Below are 19805 nucleotides of genomic sequence, written 5' to 3'. Positions count from 1 at the left end.
TCTGCCACTGTTGCAGAGAGCACAAAGGAAAGTAAGAACGCGCACGAAAAAAAACACACGTATAAGCAGAGAGCAGAGAACTTGAGTAGTCACAAAAGCTGGTTAAGGTGAATGACTAATTCCCAAGTTCATGTACTGCATGATGTTGTGACACATGGCGTATTTACTTGCTGCTAGCAGCAGCAGCAGCAGCAGCAGCAGCAGCTGACAAAAGAAGTACTTGTAAACCAAGATGTAGTGCGCACAAATGGAAAGACTACACACGATCAAAGGAGCGGTGGTGAGAATGCATGCAGCATGTAGAAAGAGCATACATTTAGGGTCACTGGCATGCATGTATCTTCACAGCACAGAGTTTGATGCATGCCCGTTCGTGCAGCAAGCCATGAGCAGTGTCAATGATTATAAATTTGGATGTTAAATGTCAATGATACAATCATGCAGCAGCATTGGCCATGTGCCACACACTACCACACACACTACCAAACACACTACCACACACACTACCAAGCACACTACCACACACACTACCAAGCACACTACCACACACACTACCAAGCACACTACCAAGCACACTACCAAGCACACTACCAAGCACACTACCAAGCACACTGCCAAGCACACTACCAAGCACACTACCAAGCACACTGCCAAGCACACTACCAAGCACACTACCACACACACTACCAAGCACACTACCAAGCACACTACCAAGCACACTACCAAGCACACTACCAAGCACACTACCAAGCACACTACCAAGCACACTACCAATCACACGCCAAGCACACTACCAAGCACACTGCCAAGCACATGCCAAGCGCATGCCACAGCAACACTAGTCGTGATCCCTACTAAAGCTAGAATAGCACAGTGGCACTCACTTGGGCGCCTTGATGCTCTTCCCTGGAGACACAGGAACACAAGACCACAAGCAAGAGAGAACCGGTTACTGACTGTCAATATGAAGGAGGACCGGTGATCACGCTCAGGCCTATGTGTGCTTTTCCGGTTGAATTGTGCAAAGGTATACAGCACTGAGCAACTATTTATATAATATTCATTTATTCACAATCACGTGGCACGTTGGAAACCGTATGCTGAAAGTCAACACATATTCGGCGCATATTTTTTTCGGCTATTTTCGGCCTGGTCATGTTTGGCTGAAATTTGTTGCAGCCGAAATTTTGTTTTGCAAGGTTCAGTGTGACAGTGTATACAGGTGGCAGCAGTACAGGCCGAAATTTGAATGGGCAGAATATCTGTAGACTTCCAGTACGCCAAGGTGCACTGTTTTGGGGGGGGGGGGTTATAGTACACGTGCTGGCAAAAATACTGACAGTAGTGCCACAATTCAATTTCAATGATGGGAAACTAGAATCCACCGGCTTCGCAAATAAAACGAGAGAGCTTGGAAGCTCAGGGCCCTACGCTATGCTTTTATGCTTTTTTGCCTAGCTCATCGTACATGTTATAAGAACTGATGGAATTGTCTTTTTCCGTTGATTGGCCACATCACTGTATTGCAAAAACGTTTCAATCGGTTTGAATATTATGAGTTAGGCAAAAGTATTTGCAGAATTTATTGCGGATTGTTATTTCTCTAATAATCATCTACTTTTGTTTTGCTCCTTCTTTAATTTTTATCTCCTTATATTGTAAATCAACAAATTTTGGCCGATGAGAAATAGAAACCTCTCGATTAGAGAGGTTAAGATGCACGTTATTTCCGACGTGACGCGCAGTTTCACGTCAAATTTGAAATCGATCGGTATTTTTGCTCTCACATGCATCCATTGCTCAATCATGCATCATTTGCCTATATGACAAACGTTGGCCTGCGATTTACTTTGGCCGGTTGGTACCAAGCGGCGAAATCAGCGAAATTAAATCGCCAGCGAACAATAGTTGATTTTAATACAGGAATTGGATTTTCTGGCCTTTTTGTAGTAATACATGTACATAATCATTGACCTGTTGAGCCAATGACGCCGCCGAATGCATGGTTGCCTGTGGAGCACATTACATAACTTTACAGTCTCCTAAAAAACGTATCCTGTCCGACTGCAAAAGAGGCTGCAGATTTAGTTTTTCTGCGCGTCGACGGGATGTCTGCGACGCGAAAGTTCAGCTCGCGTTATTTGGCTCGCACGTCGAAAAAATCAACGCGAGTGACCTGCTGCTCACGTCGAAATTTGGACATTACATAACTTTACAGTCTTCTATATAAATACGTATCCTGTTCGACGGCAAAAGAGGCTGCAGATTTAGTTTTTCTGCGCGTCGACGGGATGTCTGTCCTGACGTTTACTGGGACCGGCGCTGACTCTGCCGATCACGGGCGTTCTGGCCTCGACGGGATGTCTGTCCTGACGTTTCCTGGGGTCATCCTATCACCTAATCGGCGTCTATTCTTGTTGTGTCTCTAACCAAGAGACTGTGGGTTCACACGTAGAGTTTACATACAAGTTTATTCTACGGTTGCAGAGCAATAAGAAGCGTTGAGGTATGATTGTGCTAGAGGATATAGGAGTTGTATCCCGGGTGCGGGATGCGTTGGGTGGCAGTACAATGAATTGCTATAGAGAGTTCATGCCTAAGCGGTTGTGGTTTTAGGGTGGATCAATAGTACTTGCAATTAGATGAATACATGTCTGGTACATACACTACATTCCTCCCCTAAATGTTATGGTACATGTTGAGCTACGAGGTATTCCTATACGGCATAACATTTAATGCACAAGAAGAAGAAGCGGATGAGCTGAGAGCACGGGACAGCAATTGTGTGAGCAAGAAGCAATTCAGTCTCTCAGGCGAGCCGGCAGGACTCGGGCTCTCGGCGGGTTACGGCGGGGTTCAGTCGTATCTTGTGCCAGCGGCGACTGGACCTGCTGCGTTGCCGTAGTTGCTGCTACTGGTGTTTGCGCAGGCGGAGGTGTTGGAGTAGCAGCGGCTTGGACACTGGGTGGTGTCGGAACACTAGCTGGCAAATGAGCAGTCGGAAAGCACAAACTGTGATCCGGTTCTGCCACGGACGGCAAAGGCGCTGTGTTCATCGGTACGGATGATTGCGGAGCGGAGTCGGCTGACCGGAGCTGTTCAACATGGCGCCTCCATTGCTGGTCTGGGCCAACTTCCACTGTATAGTGGCGGGAGCCGTGTACCGCTTGCACTGTGCCCGGAATCCACGGGTGTGGTGCGTTGGTGCGGTAGTCACGTACCATGACGGTGTCATCCACAGCAAACGTGCGCTCACGGTTCGCTGATCTTGCACTACGCTGAGCTGTCTGTTTCTTAGCAACAGATGCCTGGACACTGGGTTGAACCAGCGACAGCCGCGTGCGTAGCTCCCGGTGCATTAGCAGGGATGCTGGTGTGGCATTCGTTGTAGCATGGGGTGTGGTGCGATAGGCCAACAGGAAGCGAGGCAAGAACTCAAGCGGTGCTGTGGCAGAATGGGACCTGAGTGCCTGCTTCATTGTACGCACAAATCGTTCAGCCAACCCGTTAGTCGCTGGGTGGTACGGTGCTGAGAACGTGTGCGTTATGCCGTTGGCTTCTGTGAAACGGCGGAACTCATCGGCAGTAAACTGCGGGCCGTTGTCACTCACGATCTGGTCCGGCAGGCCATGTTGAGCAAACACTTCTCGGAGACGGCGTATGGTAGCCGGGGCAGTGGTACTGCTCATTGGTAGCACTTCTGGCCACTTACTGTGGGCGTCCACCACAATCAGCCACATGTGCCCTTGGAACGGCCCGGCAAAATCAATGTGGAGACGCTGCCATGGCTTGGACGGCCACTCCCAGGGATGTAGCGGTGACTTCGGTGGCGCCGCCTGGTGTGCCTGACAGCCAAGGCAGGCCTTGCCGGTCTGCTCGATGTCTGTGTCGATGCCTGGCCACCATACAAAGCTGCGGGCTAGTGCTTTCATCCGAACCAGCCCAGGATGGCCACTGTGCAGCTCCTCCAGTACTCGGTGGCGCAGTGGGGAAGGAATGACGACACGGATTCCCCACATGACACACCCTTGGTGTAGGCCCATCCCATCTTCGTCGCCAGTTGTTGTGTCTCTAACCAAGAGACTGTGGGTTCACACGTAGAGTTTACATACAAGTTTATTCTACGGTTGCAGAGCAATAAGAAGCGTTGAGGTATGATTGTGCTAGAGGATATAGGAGTTGTATCCCGGGTGCGGGATGCGTTGGGTGTTGGGTGGCAGTACAATGAATTGCTATAGAGAGTTCATGCCTAAGCGGTTGTGGTTTTAGGGTGGATCAATAGTACTTGCAATTAGATGAATACATGTCTGGTACATACACTACAATTCTAATTTAATTTCCTCCTCGTCTCCCTATTTCTTTCCAAATCCCCTCGACATCAGGGAGTCGTATGCATAATACGACGAATATTGGTACGGTACGGGACAGATACAGGAGCCCGCAAATATTGTGGACAGCTGTTATGTACAATCCTGTAGAGCCTTTGTAGTCACAGATACGGGACAGATACGGGATAGCGCCAGGCGTGACACAAACAAACAAACAAACACACACACAAATACCAAATTAAAGCTGTGTGGACCCTGGCTAGCGCCAGACGTTACTGAAGTAACGTCTTCTGCATAGCTACGGGAATAAAGTACACGACTTACTTCTCCTTCGACTGCCCGGTCTGCTGGACCTCTGCTGCCTCTGTGGTAGTGTGGACAGGTAAAGGCCAGCGCAGAAAGTGTTATAGACTTGCCTCCATCGCTTGCCAGCATTACTCTTCATGCCTAGGCAGGTAGTGTACGCACACAAGTATAAATCCATGTCAATACAGAGAAAACAAAAGGCAGGCAGTGAATGTGACTCTTTCCGAGAGATACTTGTGTGTGTATGCAAAGAATCATGCTTGAAGTATATTATTCTACAATATTATGATTCTTCAGAGCAAGCAGACAAAGAATAGACTTCTTGCCAGGTGCGTCGACTCACCGATAAGTCGGAGGATGAAAGGATTGGAACTGTTGCGAAGCACTGCAATGACATCGGGACGGAGCATGTCTCGGTTCTTCTCCCTGAATCCCTGGGAAAGCACAACGAGCAAAACAGTCATGGAAGAACCTTGAGGAGCCACAGACACTCGGCGAACCGTTACTGGACACCAGCCAACACGGTGGTATGTAATGTCAAATTTTGGAAGCACCCACGGCCATGTCATTTCTACTTCTAGTGCACGTACTGTAAAGCGACAAAATTTCACGGCGCGTAAATTTAGCGTTTTCATAGATTGGGCTGATTCAGGATGAGAAACTTTTGCGATTCTATCTCTTCAGTTGGATGTTGTACTGTCTACAATCAAAAGTACGGAGAGGTTTGCGGCGATTTATATTCGCGAATGTGTGGTGGTCGCGAAAATAGCATTTAATCTCTAGCGAAAGTTTCTCACTTTACAGTAGTCAAGTCCACAATTCAATTGAACACAATGATCATGACATCATCCACTCAGCAGACTTACATCAATCCGGTATGTGACTGAACCAGCATAGTGCTTGATTGTGAACGCCGGTCGGCTGTTCTTCAGCTTGCGAGGCATCACAAAGTACGTGTTCTCCTTCTGGTGGTGTCCAATCTTCTCCAGCAGCTTCTCATCGGTGCCAGTAGACAGCCTACGCGTCAATCAAAACAACATGATCATCGCGCGCACACAGATAGTCCACAGAGTGCAGAACGTGTCAGCACGCATACAGTTAGCTCAAACACGGCGGAACTGGTGCACGTCAAGACAAATCTCCCGACCTCTCCCCTCGCGTTCTCCCAAGTCGTGTTGATAGTGTTCCAAGGCATACTAGCAGGGATCTGGGGATATGTACATCTCATCACAATCTTATGGGAGTTGGGCTACATGCAGGGACACCCACACGTGCACACCCACACATGCACACACACACACGTGCACACACACCTGTGCACACACACACACACACACAAGCCCACACACCCACACCCATGCACGCACGCCCACACACAGAGGGTGAAACTCACTTGCTCTCCTCATCCAGTAAATGCAAGATGCCAGTGGGCCGCTTGCTGATAAGCTCCAGGCAGGGAGTGTTGTCAGTGAAGGACACTTCTGACCACTCAATGCCTTCTGCTTGGTATTGCTCCTGCAAGAAGACAGGAAGGCAACAGAACGATAAAGGTGAATGCAATTATTACACATGAATAGCAAACAGAACCAAACCTACTCCCTCCTCTTCTCAGCCATGTATACATCTTGCACATGGCCTTGTAACAGAAAATACTCTAGATGCCAGTGGATGAGCACAAGGCAACATCAGATTCCAAGAACTTTACAAGAACACAGTGGTAGCGAACGGTCCACTTGTGATGCGTATTCCAAACATTTGTAAAGTAATCACTTCACATAACGACGGCATTTGTGTATGCCGATAGGCACGATGAAGGTGCCCATACACGGCACAAGACTTGTACGGCTGATCACATCACTAGCATCCTGGCACGGAACAACCGGCAAGTGCAAGCAAATAGTAGTACAAGTAAATAGTAAACACACTGTACATGAAATTTCAGCATCCATAATACCTGCACACAGGAGTTAGTTCATCCTGTTAGGGCTAATTGGCGCAGCTCCGAAATACGGAACTTTGAAATTGCAGTGCATGTACCAGTGGACACTCACCTGTTCGTAAGAGAAGATGTGCCGGTTAAAGTACTGCTGGAGCTGCTCATTGGCATAGTTGATGCAGAACTGCTCAAAGCTGTTCACCTTGAAGTTCTCAAAGCCAAAGATATCCAGCAGGCCAATGCTCAAAAGCTGGGAAGGTACAAGTGCACATACACACACACACACACAAATATGAAGTGAATAAGCTGAAGTTCAGACACATGCAATCATGCACACATGTACAGTATGCATACACATACCACATGCAATCATGCACACATGCGCAGGACATATGCGCATGCCACGTGCAGTCATGCACACGTACACAGTACAATACAAGTCCAGGTTATACAAATACGCACGTACTGCTAAGACGGGAGCAGAGCTGGAGCTGTGCTTCACACACTGCCTGGTCACCACCTACCTTGGCATTGGACGCCCTCGTTGACAGCACACTGTTCACCTGGCATTGAAAAGAAGAAAACGACGGAGTCAAGATGTCAAAGCTGGAAAGCTGCACTGACACAATAGGCTAGAATGCGCAGATTGTGAAGTAGCATATCAACATGCCTTCTACTAACGGTATACATGTACTAGACTCAGTTACTACCAGGGAGTTGTACCCAAACAAGGGAGGTGACACGGTGCAGAAATCCTTGTCTCAGGGGTTGCCTCGCACGTTGTTATTCTTTCTGCTGAGTGAGGATGGCTTTTGCGAGCTCCGGTTCTAAGTAGGTTTTCGAGCAGTGTCTGTGTGCTAAACACCGCCAAAGTCAAGTCAGCCATGCGGGAAGGCCAATGCGCCGGTGCAACGGCACAACTGGCACCTGCATCAGCTGCGCTTGCGTGAAAGGCGGGCGTACATGTAAGTGTTGGAATTGTCCCCCTGCCCAGTCCAATTGGTGCCGAAACCAGCTCTCGGCAACAAATCTGCGAAAGCCTCGTCAGCTGTTCAAACACCCAGTGATACGGTACTGGTCACCGGCGCCACTCGTACGACTGACGTCCTCAACACCCATGGAGCAGCTACAAATACTGGTGGTGAGGCGCAAGTTTGCACCGCCGAGCGATGCTTGACAACTGTGGATTAAATTACCACCGCGGCACTCAACTCTGCAATACCTGCTGTTTCCGACTCGCAACAGCTAGCGTGGAACCTTTTTCGTTCCTCAGCACCCTGTCCAGTTTGAAGCCATCAACAGAGAGGCCATTCGGCAAGCTGCCTTGCGAACGACAGGTGCTGCAGGTCCATCGGGTATCGATGCTGATTCTCAGCGGCGCATGTGTATGTCCTTCGGAGACGCATCGCATCATCTCTGCGATGCCCTCTCGACTACTAGTAGTCGAAAAAATAACAACGTGCGAGGCAACCCCTGGGACAAGGATGTATGCGCCGTGTCACCTCCCTGGTGTGGGTAAGACTCCCTGGATACCGCACACCCTCTAATCAGACTGTCATTTCCATTTCGTGAAACAGGGCAATGACCGTTGGACTCTACAGGATCACAGCGCTGATCGACAGAGTAATGTACATTTCACCGGTACAAGAAAAAGGTACCTTTGCTACAATCCAGTCGAACAGATAGGAGTAAAGTGCCTTGGCAGTGGCGTCCCGGGCATCAATGGACTGTACATCGGCACAAGGGCACAGAAAATAGGACAAGAGATTCTAGTCAGGTCACAGAAATACACTACAGCTAAAAGACGTTTGCACAAAGAGTGCAGTTCCACGGAACACCGTAAAATCAAAATGATCCCAAACTCTACTCCACTGGGCTAGGTGAATGGAAGAGAAGACATGTGCCCCACACACATTCACCCATCAAGGACTATGAAAATTTAGACAGAAAAAAATAACTACACAAACACAAGGCTAAGTTGCTCTCAAAGCTCACGTCAGTCTGTAGTACTCACTCAGTGGGATAATCCAGGACATACCGGTACGCATCGAATGGTAGTTCAAGGAAGGCTTCAAATGCCATTGCCAAGATGAGAAAAACCAAAAGTACTAAAGTATCCGTGCCTGAGTCTATTTAAGAACATTACCTCGTTGACTTGAAAAGGGGTAGTGAACTCGGCTCCGCGAATTACGGACGTCCGTTGGGTCAGCGACAAACTCAATGTGGCCTCCTCCACCTTTCAATGTGAAAGAAAACCAAAGGAGTGAGAACATAGCAGGACTGTTTAAAACAAAACACCTAAAGTCTGCTTCAAAGTTACACAATACTCCAGCACTAATTCTCTCAAGGCGAGTAAACTAAAACCGGTAAGCAGTTTGTAAACTTTGTAAATTGTTACACATCGGTACATGATTTCAGTACATGATTTCAGAACAAGTTTTCAAGTTTTCAGCGGGTGTAAAACATGATACCAGTGTGCATGAAGTAGTCTTCCTCGAGATTGCTCGCATGCCCAAACCTCATCTGGGCAAGGTCGGCCTACGACTGAAGGAAACTTGCTCCAACACTAGTCTAATAAGCAGCAGCAGCACAGGAATCGTACATTGCACTCTAAATACGTGCACTGACCTTGAGCAGCTGGCCAACAAAGCGCAGCGTGTCTTCGTTCTTCACGCTAGAGAGGCCATCCTCACCAGTCTGATGGCAAGGCAGTCCAGAGCAAAACACCCATACGAAGAGAAGCACGTCCACAAACGCCCACACATATCATCACATGAGCAGAGAAATTAAAACCATGGTTTAGCAGCACTCTGAGCTATCATACAGCACGTGTTAATTAAAAATCCTGAACTGGCACAAAACAGCCTTCACTACTGCACCACAAATACAGTAAAATAACAATGAGGAAATGAGTGAACAAATACATTGAACAAATACATTGAATAAATACATTGAATTATTCGGGTCAAAAACTCAGATGGTGAGCCAAGGAAAAAATTGGAACATGGGAAAATGTGGGCACAAGTTATGCGATCGAGTCCACCAACTCGATGGCGCTGGCCTTCTCCTCTTTGGAATTAGCACTAATATCCATGAACCTTCCAGGTTGGAAGGCCGTTGGTTTGCGCTATCGAGCAGTGCTCAAGCTGACTTTCTTGCCGTGGAATGTCTTAGTACTCCCTGTAAGTTTTGTGCTAGATTGCGCATGTCTGACTGTTCAAAATCTGGATTAGTTGGTGGACTCGATCGCATAACCTGTGCCCACAATTTCCCATGTTAGATCGTCATGGTCTTGGCTAGCGTTGGAATGACTAGCCAGTGCTGATGTATCACATGCCATCCTATACCAATGCCATCCTATACCAATGCCAGCCACAGAATGCCCCCTCCCCCCCCCCCCCCTCCTCAGGATGAGCCCTAGCGATGGTTGCCTGGTTGTACATACTGTCATACCCTGCCATGCTTACCTCAAATTCGACATTGCCAAGATGAAGCAATGCAGCCACTAGTGTGAACACCCTGTTGCACGACACATAGCAGATAGTGCATCAAAGAAATATGCATACACACACACACACACACACACACACACGCACAACCAGGTTTAGTTCACATACATCAAGACCAACTGGCCACCAACAACACGTCACCTATCCGATCTTCTAAGACTGAAAGACACATTTAAAATATAACATGGCAATTGCCCCTCTCGTCTGGGCAAGTGCGGCACATTGTCATCTCCATCAGCTGGACCTGGTCCAGCGTCGAGCCATGAAGGTTATTGGCCCCTCATTGCTCCCCAGCCTGGCAATCCGAAGGCATGTTTACGGGCTGTGCTACCTGTATAAGCTGCAATGCATACCAGGTCCAGCTCTGCTTACCAACATGGTACCTCCCCCAGCAAGAGTTAACGCTGCACCCCGGACGCGCCGGCAACGCCAGTCCCTCGGTGGCCACTCTTTCCAACTCGCAACTCCTCTGCCAGCCTCCAGTCCAGAGTTCATCCGCCGCTCCTTCCCATACTTTGTCCTGGAGAGCTGGAACACACTGCCTGCCCCAATCCTCGCCGATCGCCCAACTCTCAAGAAACTGCCGACATTTAAGGCCTACCACCACCTCCGCCAGACCAATTGGCTATGGGCCACTGACGTCCACCAGCACTGAGAATAACCGGTTGTCTCTATTATTATCATTTTCTGTTTCTCTCTCTCTCTCTCTCTCTCTCTCACTCTTCCTCTCCTGGGAAGCTTCTCAGGCTCATTCTCCCTTTCTCTGTCCATTTCCCCTTCCTGATGCGTAGACCAACTGATGAACCCGAGACCACTAGGTCGGGGGAGGTTGACCTACCTCATCGGCACGCATGCCAGGCTCCTCTGTGTTGTCAATGTTCACTTGTCCAATTTTGTCTACCTCCCCTTTTTATGTTGCTGGCCAGTGCTTTGTAGTAAAAAAAAAAAAAACATGGCAGTGGTGGTTGAACTCAACCCCCTTATATTGGCTGGTGACTGTTTAACCCTTATCCAGCCGCCCGTACAAAAAAAATCGACCACTATCGGGCGATGGGAAAAAAAATCCCACTTTTTCGGTGACTCGTTCAAATTTTTGGAGCTGAGGAGATTATCTTTCCGATGGCGTGTCTTTCGAGGTAGGTTACTGTTGAACGCCTTTGCTTGATGTGTTCGTCAAAATGATTCTTTGATGCGCTGTGAGGGCATGAACCTCGCGGCATCATGCTGGCTTTCGTGGATCTTCTTTACTCTCCTTTTAGACTAATTCCTGCAAACAAGCCGTATTCGGGTGCTTGAGTGTGTGGCCATGAGGGATCGAGGGAGCATGCAGACGAGATTGTAGTGCTCAAGGGTCCGACCTAAGGAATTCGATAACAACCCCACCAATAAAAATATTGTATGATGGACGCTTCCTCCAGAAGATGAACGACGACGAAGACGTCCACATCAGGAAGAAAGCCAAATCCTGTGGGCAAGTGCCTGGTCTTCTTTACAGAAGAAAGAAGGAATTGCAAACACTGCTTTGCCACCGAGAACGTCGAGCGGAAGTGTAACTCTAAGTGCATCGCGTGTGATGCTTACCTGCACGTCAATAGCCGCAACTGTTTCTACTTTTATCATGAATAGTTTTTTTTTCTAATTTTTGTCCTGCATCAATTCTGCAACCTGGGACACACCAATGGCCGTGAATCTGGGAAGTCAATGTTGTAGTTTACATTATAGCACATATTGTTGTCAACTGGCTACTAGTATGTTCTAATCGATTTTTGGTCAAAAATCTATCAGAATACTTGTAGTACCAGAGTCCATAAAGAAGAGTATGCAACTGTGATCTCTTTTCTTTGCGAGCTGCCTTCATCACTAGTACATCATTGAGCTGCAGTCCACACACTGCGGAAAATCAAACACCGCACTTTCCCTCTGGTTTGAAATGACTTTGGTACGGAACTGGAGTTCCCGCGCCAAAATTTGGAGATCGCATACATGTAGGTACTGGAAAGAATCGAGAGAAAAAACGGATGGGCTCGTACGAGAAATTGTGGGTTTGAGTGCATGCTTTCAGAGCGTGATGGAGGCAAGTTACGTAATGAAGGCAGCGCGCCGCGCACTGACCCATAACCACAGTTACATACTCCTGTTTATGCACTCTTGATAGTACCCTATTGCTATTTACAAAGTCAAATGGTTCTTGACTTGTGATTAATTTTATACGGAGTGTTCGAAAAGTGCCTTTTGGGGCTGATTTTTAGCGGCTGGATAAGGGGTTAATAGGACATGACTAGGCTCACTTACTCTTCCTGGCTTCTTGCCGTGAACTTCACATCGTCCAGAGACTTGCATAGCTTCTTGAACTCAGCCTTGTCATCGATAGCTGGCACTTGATAACACTTTTCCTGGCCCTACAAATGAATGCAACAGATGAACAGAATAATGTCAGGAGCGGATTCTATCAACCTTGATGACGGCCCCAAAATTCAGAGTAAAAAAGGGGGTGCGACTTACAATCGAGCATGACTTACTACTGAAGTGAATATATCCAACAATATTGCTCAAACCTGAAAATGGGGGTGCTACTTATAATCGAGTGCGACTTATAATCGGGGAAATACGGTAATTAACCAGATTTGCCTGCGAACAACCTGAGCACTTGCAAAAACCAGTCCTATGGGATATGTTAACACGTCTGCATGACAAGTCACACAACTTACATCTACCGTGTGGTTGAGGTAGTTGTAGTCTTCGGGCTTCGTCAACCTCAACCTGTCCTTGAGCTGCTGGCGCGCACCGGCCAAGATAAAGTAGAAAATGTGATAGTTCCTGGTGCATGGAAGTAGAGAGAATCAAAGTGTAGCAGCCAAAGCTGGCTTGAGTGTTGACGTAATATTATGCAGATGCCACTATGACACGAGCAATATAAATATAGGGCGATGAAATATGGCTGTGAAAATTACCCCTCACCATCCGGAAGATGAACTAAAACTCGCCGATGCTCACGTGCCGAGTGCAATAATATGCACCCAGATCTCCAATGCTAGGACACCATTGGCACATACAGCTCGCTCGAAGTCACTCGCACTTGCTGCCTATATAAAATGCATGACGTTGTGTTTTGAATTGTAGTCAGTGCTGCCTAATGGTCTGTCTGATGGTCACTATAATGGTCACACGTGACCCAGTGATATTTTTCCAAACGGGTCCAAGTAACCCCCAACCGGGTCACTGGTCCGGTTGACCTGGCTCTGGAGCAGACACTGTTGATGCCGTCAATCCTTTTTCTGCACCTTGTTCCCGCCTACTTTAATACTGAGGTGTGGTGAGCCCATAAGTGGGATCATTTCGAAGCCCACCCAGAGTTTGGGGATTTCGGGGGGTGTTGGCTGTTGGGCAGTTCAATAGCCAATTGAGTCAGCTTTCCAAGATTCCTTTTGAGTCTCTCTCCCCTCTCCCAGGGAGACCCACGTGACTAGTTTTCGCAGTGAGCCAGTACAAGTGTGTGTATGTGTGTGTGTGTGTGTGTGTGTGTGTGTGTGTGTGTGTGTGTGTGTGTGTGTGTGCACAAATTGCTATGTCTAACATAGCTGTTCGCTATCATTGCTTCCGCGATGGGCATGTCTGAGGTCTGAGGTGTGTGTGTGTGTGTTTGGATAGGGGGGGGGGGGGGGGGGGGGGAGGAGGAGGAGGAGGAGGAGGAGGAAGAGGAGGATTAACAAACCTGTACACATTATTTGTACCCTGTGCATGACAGCTACAGTAGGGTTCTAGGCTTCTAGCCAAGGTCTGAAGGAGGGGGGTAGCCCACCCCCCCCCCCCCCCACACACACACTCTGCCCGTGCGCCCCCTGTGAAAATGTACCGTCCATACTCATTTTTCAATTTTAGTGGTTTTTTCAGCTGACACAACGAAAATGCGGTCACATGCCGACCGTTAATGCGTTCCGGATTGGGCGCTGCACTCGTATGTTGCATTCCGTGTGAAAAGGCAATATTGGAAAATGGAAAATGGGCTAACAGTTTGTTTCCCCTGTCCCCTGCCTTCCCTACAGTTTTCTCCTGCTTACAGTCTATTTCAAAACTATAGACGCGTAGGGTTTTTGAAATATTTCAAATTTGGCTGGAGCTTTTTGAGAATAGTTTTCGGAATATTGCTCAGGACCGCTCCACAATTACTCTCATATAGTTTCTAAGCGATTGGATAACAGACGCCCAATTTGGAAAAAAATTATGCACAAACTGCCACAAAGTGATCACAGATTTTATGTGGTATAGATGCTGGCATAACGGTTTTTGCCTAGGTACGCGTCTATAGTTTTGAAATGGACTGTAGAGCTCTGCATAGGGTTGTACATAACTCTGCTTGGCGTACAACTCTCTAGTAGTCACAGTGCACTGTTTGCCCTAGCGTAACCTATTCAACCATGTGATGTGAAGCTCTGCCATCGCAGCACTGGATAGAGGTTGCAGGCGCGTGCCCCGTACGGGTTCCTGGGTGCCCGGAACCCCCCTTTTTTCGCTCAAAAATGCAGGATTTTGTTTCATTTTTTGAAAATTTTCCCGGGGGCCCCCCTTCAAGGCCACCGTAGCACTGGACAGAGGTTGTACAGGCCGTTGCACACTCTTGGGGGATACCGTACCCACTCAGTTGACGCCCCCTCTCTAAAAAAACCGCCCCCCCCCCTCCCCTTCCCCATGTAAGGTCAAATGCTTAAAAAGCATCTTGTGTATGGAAAGTGGCAAGGTTCCAGCTAAGTCCAAAAAGCAAGGTGCAAGATTAGATGATAATACTACGCTGCTCACCTTTCCTCACTTGACTGAGAGATGACTCTGGACTTCTCCAGCAAGTACTTCTCAATGCTTGCTCTGTGGTTGGATAGCACAATGAAGCAACACGAAGCAGCCGTGAACAGAGCAACATGTACTATAGTCCGTAGTAGAAAGTGATAATTTATAAGACAAAAAGGGCTACAAGTTGCGCAGAAACGCACTACTGCAAGACAGGAACCGAAGGACAAGTTCACCTGCCACATGTCCATGCCGCGTACCGGCTTGAGCAACTGGGAACATCTCTGTGCATTGACAAGCATTGCATAACGTTATAAGCCACTTACTCTTTATAGGATCCGCTCTGCAAGAACTGCAGCAAGATGAACTTTCCGAAGCGACTGGAGTTATTGTTTGACACCGTTCGTGCATTGCCAAAAGCCTGAAGAACATACAGCAGCGAAAAGAACCCGATCGATCAATTTCAACATTACTGCCTACACGCCATGCAGTGAAGAGAGGTAGGATAAGGACAAGTACTAGCACACACCATCACCTCCAGAAGACAATAGCAAGCTATCAGCATCTGGGATGTCAGTTATGTACGCAGCATCCATTTGGCATGTAGACGCACGAATTTCAGTTTGCTTGTATACATGCCGGAGATCCCAGATTCAAACAAGCCAGCTCACCTGGCCGCAAAGCTGTCGATCAGCCCAGGTGGGAATCGCACATATAGATTACCAACGGAAATTTTGTTCGCAGAGAGTGGAATGTTGCCGGCAGGATCTGACACCGTAGAATCCCACAGATAAGTCCACCGACGCATAAGCCCATGCACACCCGCAGAGACAGGCGGTAAAGGGTGCACAGACCTAGGCGTCGGCGTACAAGCCCATGGGCTTACTTGAATTTCAAGTTAGAATTAATCCTCCTTCTTTGTTGCCTGCCTGCACGGATGCAAGAGTACATAACCTCCAAGCGTGTGCAACTGCCTGTGCTGTGTACTTTTGTAGGCGTGGGTTCGAATCCCACTTCTGACACCATGTTGTGTCATGAACTGACATAAGGAAGTGCTTTATTTTACAGACAGATGAGTGTAGATATAGTGAAGAGTCAGGGAGGCCATGCCCAGCAGAGCATGGTATCGTGCGTAGCACGGGGGTAGTGCGAGGTCACGTACCGTCTATACATGGCGACAGACAGAGGAAGGATTACTAGTATGCCGTGAATGGGTGAAAGGATAACAAAGTCATGATACAGGATAGGACAGCCTGCACAACCTCTATGCAGTGCTGTGATGGCAGAACTTCACATCACGTGACATGGTTCCAAAGGTTAATGTTGTTGTTCCGATTTGCACTTGTTTTTCTTTCTTTTTTCCCCATGGCTGGCTATAATCGCCCTCACCTCCTCCTTGATTGGCTTTGGCCATGAGTGTGTGCGTAATAATAATAATAATTATGCTGGCAAACAGTGCAAAGTGACCACAAGAGAGTTGAACCCAAAGCAGGGTTGCGTACAACCCTGTATCATCATGTGCAGCGTGCACATAATGTGTACGAGTTCATCACGTGATCTGAAGTTCTGCCGCCGCAGACCCCATAGCTGGAGTTGCACGCTCCTGGGGGTTATGCACTCTTGACGGATGTAGTAGCAGCTCTTGCTGTGCTTTTGTTGATGTGTATCGCGACTGGTACATGAGCCCATTCCACATGTACAGGTCCCTGCTCACATAATATTATTGTAAGTCCATCCTATGGCATGGCACTTTTAAATCTAATAGCCGCAGGATTCTATGGGGTATCATCAAACACCACACCACACTGATCAAGTGCAAAGTGTGCTGTTGAATACAACAGCCTGATACAACACCGAATAAGGCCACAAGGGACAATGCATGGGCTAATGCCCCTCCAGAAAACAGCCCATCGTGTGAGCGACAAATACTGTTTGTACGTGTGTGATACACGCTGGGCAGGTCATTTGACAATGTCGTCACGAGGCACCTGGTGCTTGTGATGTGCATGACCTACAGTATGTATGCCTACATGTACATGTACATGAAACTTGATAGTGGTAACGTACCGGTAGCTATACCTGCATAGGGCTTGAAAGTGATGACGTCAAAACGGCCAGGGAGTAGTAAGTTGACATCAGATTTCTATTTTTGGATCCACTAAGGTGTGACTTTGCTATTGCCTAAGTATGTGGGTGCATAGCAACCCACTCGTGTCGCATGCAGGTGTGACTTTTATTTCGCCACCAGTTGTAACCCCGCCCCCAGTAGCCAAATCAGTCAGTTTCACTGGCTACATCACCATGCTGTGGGTAAGACCGCTTGAAATGTGCTTGGATCCATACAAAAACTGAATCCAAGTGGATCCAGTTTTTGAATTTTTGAAATTGTTGCTATGCTGTGACGTAGCACTTTCAAGCCCTATTGAGGTGTTTGTATGGAGTTGCACCAGAAGTGCTATTGGTGCCGCTCCACACAAACATATACGATAAATTCGATAATGCCATTCGCATAGCACAGGGTTCTAGTCAAAGGAAGGTACGGGGGGGGGGGGCAGTGCCCTCCTACTCTGATTGAGCCCCCCCCCCCCCCCCCTACTCATTTGTCGATTTTTGTGTTTTTCGTGCCATTCAACGAAAATGCAATCGATAGTCACTACTAGAGGGTTCATAAAGGCACATTTGTCTGGGGTAAAGCCAGGTGTTCGCCCCGTTCGGGGGGGGGGGGGGGGGGGGGGACGTGTATGGGATTCACTGGCCGGAAAAAGCCACTTGAAATAGATGTGTGGTGAAGACCAGGCTGAATAGCGGCTGTCAATTCTTCAGCCTTGCAAGCTGCTGAATGGTGCAATCCCAGAACAAAGTTGCTATGGCTTCTGCTGTAGCATCGCCACCATCGCCTCCGGCGATGGGCGGCAAAGGTGTGTGTGTGTGTGTGTGTGTGTGTGTGTGTGTGTGTGTGTGTGTGTGTGTGTGTGTGTGTGTGTGTGTGTGTGTGTGTGTGTGTGTGTGTGTGTGTGTGTGTGTGTGTGTGTGTGTGTGTGTGTGGGTGTTTGTGTGTGTGTTTGTGTGTGTATGGGGGGGGGGGGACTGATCATCTCCTGCATACTATAATAATGATAATTATGATTGGTAAACAGGAAGGTTTACACACGCACCTCCAACACTGGAGCTGTTCCCAATATCCTGTTCAGGTCACCGTCGGTTGACGCTTTGCAACTGAGGCGCATAATGTGGTACAAGAGCATTTTCGTGGCCTCTGACTTGCCGGAGCCGCTCTCACCACTAATAACAACACACTGGTTGGCTCCATTTTGAACCAGAGAGTGAAACGCTGCGTCGGCGATGGCAAAAATATGCGGTCGCACTGACGGGTCTCCAAGTCGGCGGTTTTGATACTTGTGGCAGTACTGAGGATTATAAATTGGGAAAAACTTGAAGGGGTTGACAGACACCAAGATTGTTCCCACGTATGTGTAAATTAGTTCGTCCTCAAATCGAGTTCGCAAATCCTGCAGAAGGCTCTCCTCGGTCAAATTGGGAACAGAGCAGAGGTCATCCATTCTTACGGTTGACTTGCTCCTGTGGCTTTATACAACTAATCAGCTATAAACAAACATAACTTCCTGGTGAAAAGTCACAGAGCTAGACTACAATTGTAGAGGCGCCATAACCAGCCTGATCATCATGCTACCACCGGATCAAAAAAGCCTTCGCCACCACCACACAAACAACGTTACTTCGAAAGTACCGGTATGTTGGCGGCCTGCATGTGTACTGCACAAAATTCAGGACACAGCGCCGCCGGCGAAGGCGGTGAACAGCTAGCTGGTGAAGTCCTGTGAGGCTAGGCTGTGTTCCCTACAACTAGTACAAGTACAACTGCTTGTACTACTTTGCAGTGTGTGGCCCATTTCCGGCCTACAACCGCCTTTTGCGGCAACTGCACCACACGACCCACGTGGTTGTAAATCCGGAAACGTGGACCGCAACCGCGCGTAGGTCTACGTACCTGTATCCCAATTGCTACAAAATTGAAAATACTGTACAATGTATTGTAGTACAACAACGGCGTAGGCATACGGCGCTGCAGCAGGAATTGTACGACTGCCTGTGTTGACTTCTCAGAGTTCTCTACAATTGTAGCTCTGTGGTCGAGTGTGAATGGAACCAATGAAAATCTCCAGTCCGTTCCCTTCTCATCATGAGTATCCTCGCCCTCGTTGATACGTGTATACTCATTATGTATGCTAATTGTGCTAATTGTTTATGTTATTTTGAGTCCTGATAATTATGATTATGGTGGTGAAGAGTATAAAAAAGTTGTATTTTTTCTTCCTGTAATTGTTAGTACATGAACCGTTTCCTTGGAGACAGAAATGCTATAATTATACAGTGTGCTTGGATAAGTGAGAAGACCTGGAACTTGAAAAGTGTCCTTCTATAATATTATACCGGTATGGTAATTGTGGATCGTTTGCAGGCAACCTACCTACACTCAAGAGAGCACTGCATTTCACACAAATCCATTAGAGGTATCGTTACAACGTTTCGGTCTTTATGACCATCATTAGGAATGAAGTGGACATGGAAAAAAAACAGCAGTATAATTATAAAAGAAGGAGGCAAGCAAGCAAAGCGTGGTACCTAGTGACAGCGCGCGTAGAGAAGTGCAAAGCACGTCATGGCGGGTGTGCATTGCTACATGTACATGACAACACAAGCACAAACGGCGAGGAAAGTAGATACTGCGCTACAGCTAGCAGTGATACTTGCACAGTACATACATGACAATGGGCACTGCACAGTGTAGACTGAAGATGTTGACGTAGGAGCATGTTTTGAATAGAAGCATGGTTTGAACCCCGGCTTATACGGCCGTAAGCACCTGCTTTTATACGCGACGTTACGGTATACTAGTGTCCAAAACAGCTTTGTGTTGCACTAATC

At 47.8% G+C, this 19805-nt stretch overlaps 2 protein-coding genes across 2 annotated transcripts in view; both read right to left on the bottom strand.

The window, feature by feature from the left end:
• LOC135806616 (unconventional myosin-IXa-like) overlaps positions 1-18606 on the bottom strand; it is an 18620-nt gene extending 14 nt beyond the window's left edge. The window contains exons 1-17 of the mRNA XM_065320837.1: positions 18014-18606; positions 15185-15279; positions 14874-14936; positions 12788-12896; positions 12372-12478; positions 10038-10089; positions 9199-9267; positions 8717-8806; positions 8229-8297; positions 7095-7133; positions 6686-6820; positions 6028-6149; positions 5501-5651; positions 4978-5068; positions 4653-4692; positions 885-906; positions 1-7 (exon numbers count right to left, since the gene is read on the bottom strand). The exon at positions 1-7 is cut by the window's left edge and continues 14 nt beyond it. Of these exons, the coding sequence (XP_065176909.1) occupies positions 1-7; positions 885-906; positions 4653-4692; positions 4978-5068; positions 5501-5651; positions 6028-6149; positions 6686-6820; positions 7095-7133; positions 8229-8297; positions 8717-8806; positions 9199-9267; positions 10038-10089; positions 12372-12478; positions 12788-12896; positions 14874-14936; positions 15185-15279; positions 18014-18418 (1666 nt within the window). The 5' untranslated portion in view covers positions 18419-18606. The remainder of the gene's footprint in view (positions 8-884; positions 907-4652; positions 4693-4977; positions 5069-5500; positions 5652-6027; positions 6150-6685; positions 6821-7094; positions 7134-8228; positions 8298-8716; positions 8807-9198; positions 9268-10037; positions 10090-12371; positions 12479-12787; positions 12897-14873; positions 14937-15184; positions 15280-18013) is intronic.
• LOC135805177 (uncharacterized protein K02A2.6-like) lies at positions 2693-4035 on the bottom strand. The gene has a single exon (XM_065319180.1). The coding sequence runs from the start codon at positions 4017-4019 to the stop codon at positions 2802-2804; it is 1218 nt and encodes a 405-aa protein (XP_065175252.1). The 5' UTR covers positions 4020-4035; the 3' UTR covers positions 2693-2801.
• Positions 18607-19805: the final 1199 nt, after the last annotated feature.

Source organism: Sycon ciliatum, chromosome 1 (assembly GCF_964019385.1).
Source record: "Sycon ciliatum chromosome 1, ocSycCili1.1, whole genome shotgun sequence".
Taxonomy (NCBI): Eukaryota; Metazoa; Porifera; class Calcarea; order Leucosolenida; family Sycettidae; genus Sycon; species Sycon ciliatum.
This window is presented reverse-complemented; position numbering and strand designations above follow the sequence as displayed.

Bases quoted from the DNA above. Each gene is read 5' to 3' on its own strand.
- LOC135805177 (XM_065319180.1), bottom strand. From the start codon at position 4,019: ATGTGGGGAATCCGTGTCGTCATTCCTTCCCCACTGCGCCACCGAGTA.